Raw genomic sequence first — 6,962 nt, 5'->3', positions numbered from 1 at the left:
TCATAACACTTCCCTCAACATCAGAGCTGATGATAATAATTTATATTAATATCTATGTATGGAGGAATTAGCAATTATATATATTTTTTTATTTTTATTTAATTAAAAAAATAAAGACCATGCAGATTACCCAACAGGAGCTGTATACTAACCAAAAACAGCATATGCATGTCACCCTATTATTTTAAATGTATTTTATAAACATTTATAAAGGTCGACATGTTTATATCATGTGTGACTCACAAACTCAGTTATTCAGTGACTGACAGAGACTCGTGTGTGTGATGATCATGTTCATAAACTGCAGGAACACACACGGATTTGGTGTAAATTTGGGAATTAACAGCGACGTTTCACTTCAACTACAGTAAAAAATATTCTCAAAGTCTCACAGTGAAGTCTTGTCTCGCTTTCGGGGCTACAGATTATATAATCCACTGAATAAAACTATATAATCTATTGAATAAAACTATAGTTTTTTATCCTGCTAAGAGAACCGACGGCCAGCGCTGCAAACTTTCTGAAGTGACATTACATATAAATGCTGGATTCACTCTGCATGGATGTGACGTTATAATAGTAACACATTAAAGCAATATAAAGGCAGACTAAAAGATTAATAGAAATATATAGCAAAATATATATTTTTCAATTCTATTCCAGTTATTGGTAAAAGTGATGACATGTAAATAATGTTAAATGTCTCGCTGTACACTGTATGGTGGAGCCGTTGCTGAAGTTTAAATCTGAACTTTACTATAGAAAACCTTCAGTGATTTGAGTCTGGATCCGGATCTGCTCATATTCAGATATTCAGATTAATATACTGAAGTTGGTCTTGTAGATGTAATCAGAACTGAATTGAATGATATAATCTTTAACATTTTGACTATTGTAGAGGATACAATATTATGAAAAACATTCATTTCTACTCTGTTCTCACTTCAGTAATTGTGTTTTGTGTCTGTTATTGAGTGACTGTCTTCAGGGAAATGATGTGGAGTGTGTTTGCATATTGATCAGATCTTCAGTGTGTGAGAGTGTTTATAGTGCTGTGAGTTTAACACTTCACCACTGACACACACAACAATCTTCATCAACATGACCTTCATCATCATCTTCCAGAGATGGGGACTCGAGTTTGAGACTCGGACTCGAGTGCGACTTAAGTCCCACACACAGTGACTTCAGACTCGACTTGAGACTCGTCCTCGAAAGACTTCAGACTCGACTCGGACTCGAGCTGCGGGACTCGTGAACAAAGTTTATTTTTAGGAAACGTCTGATGAGCTCGCTGTTATCCCCCTCCCTCCGTTACAGCCTGCCTACGTAACCACGTACTACGTGGTCTATTGCTGCTGGCAGCGCGCGCGCGACCACACATGAAAGGAAAACAAACAAAAAGTTCGACTGCACCGGCCGTCGCTGTGCCATTCATCGTTAGCTTTGGGTTCAAAAACTTCAAACAAGACGCGCTCAAAAGAAGCGCTCAATGCAAAATATGCAGTATCACGATAAAATATTCTGGCTCAACTACATCTAATTTTATCAGGCATCTGAAAACGCACCCTGATAGGTGAGTAAACATGTTTAGCTCAGCATTGACCATCTACCGTTAGCTTGCTTATTGCTTTAGCTACCTAACGTTACGGGAGGTTAACTCCGATTGTCTTCCTTATGAAATATGAATGAGCGTTTGTTTAATTGCCAAACTTGTGGTGGTTGATTAACGTAACGTTAATCATTTACGTGCCGCTGGCTGCCCGTTGTCTACAAACATGTTACAGGATTATTGTTGTTTATGTAACGTTACAGTTTCATTTAGTTATAACGTTACACTGGTTTGAGAGTCTGGGATGTGTTGACTTACAGTATATAAGCTATGATTAGTTGCATAGGCAGTGCAGCCAGAAGAAGCCAGACATGTTTTGTGGCCCATACCTAGTGTGTTAAGAGAAGAGAAGGTTAACCAGTCTGATCTCACCCTTTGGATTTTTTTTATTTCTAAACATTTTGTTCTTAACAAGTTACATGCCATAAGTTGGTCAGTTGCTTCACATTTACACTAAAGATTTTGAGCATTTGAATGTTTTGGAAGTGCACTGTAGTGTTAAAAATTTCATTTGGATGCAATAGTTTATTTGCATTTAGATACACTGATGTTTTTCACTAATAGGAGTGTGTCAATTTTAGTGTTGTGAGTTATATCATTTTCTATATTTGGTCTTATGTCTTGGTATGTTCAAGCTACAAGGCAAAATAAAGAAATTAACTAAAGGTGAAGCATTCTTGGTGTTTTTAATCTTGTTGCCAAATGCTTACTAAAATAATCTAAAAACAAATTTGCAATAGCCTGTTTATACTGATTATATACCAAATTCAAAGCTGATACTGTATGCTAATAGATAAAGGAGTCCTAATAACATACCGTACCACTTTATTTTGATAGTCCACTTTATACATTCTACTAACTATAAGTAACTTTGCAGCTGCATGTCAACTAAATCTCATTAGAGTATTAGTAGGCTTAATATCTGCTAATTATATATTATAATTTCTAATTTTGTTGGTTCCCCAACAGATATTCTACTGACTTCTAGTTGACATGTAGTTGAAAATGTACATGGTTAGTTGAATGTCTAAAGTGGACTATCGAAATAAAGTGTAACCTAACATATTACATGCTTTGAATTCCTTATATAAAGCTATGCAGTGTTCTAAGCAACCTGGATGGGTCGCTGTACGTGATGCAACACTTATAACCACAAGAGACTTGAGACTTGACTTGGACTCTAGCTCAGAGACTTGAGACTTGACTTGGACTCTAGCTCAGAGTCTTGTGAGCATCTCTGTCATCTTCATCTGGACTCTCACAGCGTTTGCTCAAGGTTTGTGGAGCATAAGTTTGATATTAATTCATTTCTTCAAGTATATTGTCAAAGTTTTGAGTGTATTTTCTTCTTGTTGTGTTTCAGAGTGTAGAGGACAGATCACCGTCACTCAGAGTCCCTCAATAACAGCAGAACAACCAGGAGGAACTGTGAATATCAAATGTAAAACCAGCAGAGATGTGTACAGTGTTGGTTCTGTTTATATCTTATCCTGGTACTTACAGAAACCTGGAGAAGCTCCTAAACTCCTGATTTATTACGCAAACCGCCTCCAGTCGGGAACTGCATCTAGATTCAGTGGCAGTGAATCTAACAGTGATTTCACTCTGAGCATCAGTGGAGTCCAGACTGAAGATGCTGGACATTATTACTGTCAGAGTTATCATTGCAGAACAGATTCTGATAATTATTGTGTGGGTGATCGAGTGTTCACACAGTGATAAAGAGTCGTACAAAAACCTCCGTCAGTCAGAGTCACAGTGACTGAACTGAAACTGCAGCTGCTCACACACTTTCACACACACAATGGTGAGGATTTTCATGGATAAAAAAACAGAGAATTAGAAATGAACATATAATGAACATTTTTATTTTATTTTTTATTTCAGGTCATTGATACGTTTTACAAACAAGAATCTACTGAAAAAGATAGATTAGGAATAGAAGAGCTTGTGTTTCTCTATAATGTTTGTACTTGATTCACTTTATCAGCATTAAACTTTTAAAAAGTTGATCTGAATGTTTTTAGAGAAGAATTTTCACTAAGCCTGTGATCACCAAAGCGATGAAAGTCATATTGAAGTTATATGAAGTCATTTTCATGATCAACCTCACTGAAACTCACTTTGGTTTAAAGCATCAAAGATCAGATGTGAAGAAACACAAGAACTGCAGGAATTCACTGCAATTTAAGACGGCAACATTAGAAATTGAGGGTAAAACTTTGTATAAAATCACAAAACAAACGTTGTGTGTCACATCTATTATAACTTTATACGATATGAATCACAATTACTCCTGAAGAATCAGACAGAGCTGATCATTAAGAGAAAATACTATAAACATCTTTACAGTGTTAACTGACAAACATTCAATGTGTCTTATTACACACACACACACACACACACACACATTTTACCTGTCTATCTGGGATGTTTGCTGCAAATCTTTGCACACTATCAGCTAAAGGTTTCTGTATTTCTGGGTTTGCATTATTTCATTATTAGGTCATTATGAAAGGTTGACTGTTCCCCGTCTGTGGACTTGTGAATGGCACTAATGACAAAGTGACATTGAGAAAGTAACACGGTATAAAGAAAACATGAGAACATGAAAACATATAAAATATTAGATAATATATAAGACAAAAATAGCATTACATGTAATATTTCTAAAGTGTTATCCTTTATTGTGTACATATATGTTCCCATATAAATGTGAATGTATGTTCACACATATAATACACACACATTCATGGAATGAGTTACAACAGATTTCTAGTTCCCAGCATGCTTTGCTTTTGACTATTAAAGGAGAGTAAATGTTAAAATTAAGTGTTATTTAATGTGTTTTGCTCAATATTAATATAGGGGAGATCTGTTCTATTATTTTGGAATTTAAAATGTTGTCTGGTATGTGTGAGTTTTGGGGTTAGCATTGTGCTGAAGAGTAGAGTCTGTGGTTAGGTTGACCATTGGTCAGAGTTTATTATATATTGAAAGCAAAGGTTGTGCACTCCTCAGCACAGCGATCTCTTGGTCAAATACTTTAGTACATGCAGGTGTGCTTGTGCTTTTGTTAACTGCTTTGAACATTGAAGACATTTATAATGAAAAAAATATATAAGAAATATTTTACATGATATATTTCTCTGTGTGTTTATGCTGCATTAGTAAATATATCTGCAATATATACTTTTAAACCATTTAATATATTGATAATTCATAGGGAAATATATTTTGCCTGCTCATTATTGATCTGTTTCAGCGTGTCTTGGTTCATTTAGTTCATCACTGTCTATTAAACACCTTTTGCCTGTATTCAGTGTGAAGTCTTGTTTGTTCTGGTGTGTGTGTTACTGTCAGCATTCTCGATCTCTTTGTTTCTGGTGATTCTCTCAGTCTGAGTCTTGGGTTTCTCGTTCTCGTCTGCGTCTGTGGATTTTGTTCGGACTGATAACGTGTGTTTTGACGCTCTGCCTGATATATGGACTATGACTTTGGATTATACTTGTAAATAAACTGCATTTGTATCCTCACTCTCTGCTGAATGCTGTTTCCACCATCAAAACATCACAACATCAAATCACTGACTTCACCAGCTTTATGATGATCATCATTACTGAATTACTAACTGAATTTATAAAAGTTAACATGTTCATATCATGTGTGACTCACAATCAAACTCAGTTATTCAGTGACTGACAGAGACTCGTGTGTGTGTGTGATCCTCATGTTCATAAACTGCAGGAACACGGATTTGGTGTAAAATTTGGGGATTAACAGCGACATTTCAATTCAACTACTTTCAAAATATTCTCAAAGTCTCAGAGCAGATATTCAGATTAATATACTTTAGTTGGTCTTGTAGATCATAACTGAATTGAATGATATAATCTTTAACATTTTGACTTGTAGAGGACACAATATTATGAAAAACATTCATTTCTACTCTGTTCTCACTTCAGTAATTGTGTGTTGTGTCTGTTATTGAGTGACTGTCTTCAGGGAAATGATGTGGAGTGTGTTTGCATATTGATCAGATCTTCAGTGTGTGAGAGTGTTTATAGTGCTGTGAGTTTAACACTTCATCACTGACACACACAACAAACTTCATCAACATGACCTTCATCATCATCTTCATCTGGACTCTAACAGCGTTTGCTCAAGGTTTGTGGAGCACAAGTTTGAGATTAATTCATTTCTTCAAGTATATTGTCAAAGTTTTGAGTGTATTTTCTTGTTGTGTGTTTCAGAGTGTAGAGGACAGATCACCGTCACTCAGAGTCCCTCAATAACAGCAGAACAACCAGGAGGAACTGTGAATATCAAATGTAAAACCAGCAGAGATGTGATCAGGGATCGTGATGGGGATGATTATATATTCTGGTACTCACAGAAACCTGGAGAAGCTCCTATACTCCTGATTCGTTATGCAAAAAAACTCCAGTCAGGAACTCCATCTAGATTCAGTGGCAGTGGATCTAACAGTGATTTCACTCTGACCATCAGTGGAGTCCAGACTGAAGATGCTGGACATTATTACTGTCAGAATTTGCATTGCAGAACAGGTTCTGATAATTATTGTGAGGGTGATCGTGTGTTCACACAGTGATAAAGAGTCGTACAAAAACCTCCGTCAGTCAGAGTCACAGTGACTGAACTGAAACTGCAGCTGCTCAAAGGAGGATCTGAAATAAAACCATCTAAATGAAGCTCTTTAATAGATTATAGAGGTCAGAAATCATACGTTGAGAGAAACAACTAGACAAAGTCCATCAGTGTCTCTGCCAGAGTCTCAGTGCTATTTTCATAATCTCTTTAAGGAGGAGAATAAAAATATGGTGGAAACCGACAGACTGACTGATCTCTGAACAGCTTTGATATTTTGTGCTCTTATAGATCAGTGATATGATTGAGATCTATGTAATATTGGATCTGTCAAATACAGTCAAGAGCAAGTTACAGTTTTTACACACGTTTTCAAAACTAAGTCTCCTTTTTTCAAAACTCTACACACAATTCTCAAAACTGCACATACAAAATGCAAAATGCCTCATATCTCCTTTAAAATGTAACACTGCATTCAAAATGCCATAAACACATGTCAGAATGAAGCATTTGCATCAAATGGCAAACACTTCTTTCATAATAATAAATTTTTGGGTATACCATGTAAACACTGCTGTTCTAAATCTAAAGCTCTTTGGTCTTTCATACGCTTATATCTACATTTCAATACAATGTTCTACAGTGAAAGTAATCTGCTGAGAGGGGTAACAAGTACACCGGAAACGCCAATGCAATGTTGAAACAGAAAATATTTATTAGGCCAAACATTACTGTTGTATAC

The 6,962-nt window shown here is 35.9% G+C and overlaps 2 gene segments (V, D, J or C); both read left to right on the top strand.

Annotated features, from left to right (window-relative positions):
• Window positions 1–1,684: 1,684 nt before the first annotated feature.
• LOC130097058 (Ig kappa chain V region K-25-like) lies at window positions 1,685–3,372 on the top strand. The segment is given in 3 exon segments: window positions 1,685–1,694; window positions 2,829–2,888; window positions 2,976–3,372. Coding segments are annotated over 3 exon segments (426 nt in total).
• A 2,358-nt stretch (window positions 3,373–5,730) lies between these two features.
• On the top strand, window positions 5,731–6,271 carry LOC130097057 (Ig kappa chain V region 4135-like). The segment is given in 3 exon segments: window positions 5,731–5,779; window positions 5,866–6,156; window positions 6,222–6,271. Coding segments are annotated over 3 exon segments (390 nt in total).
• Window positions 6,272–6,962: the final 691 nt, after the last annotated feature.

Source organism: Rhinichthys klamathensis, unplaced genomic scaffold (genome assembly GCF_029890125.1).
Source record: "Rhinichthys klamathensis goyatoka isolate OS25496 unplaced genomic scaffold, OSU_Roscu_1.1 h1tg000209l_1, whole genome shotgun sequence".
Lineage (NCBI taxonomy): Eukaryota > Metazoa > Chordata > Actinopteri > Cypriniformes > Leuciscidae > Rhinichthys > Rhinichthys klamathensis.
The sequence above is the reverse complement of the archived record's forward strand: the minus strand, read 5'-3'. Positions and strand labels throughout refer to the sequence as shown.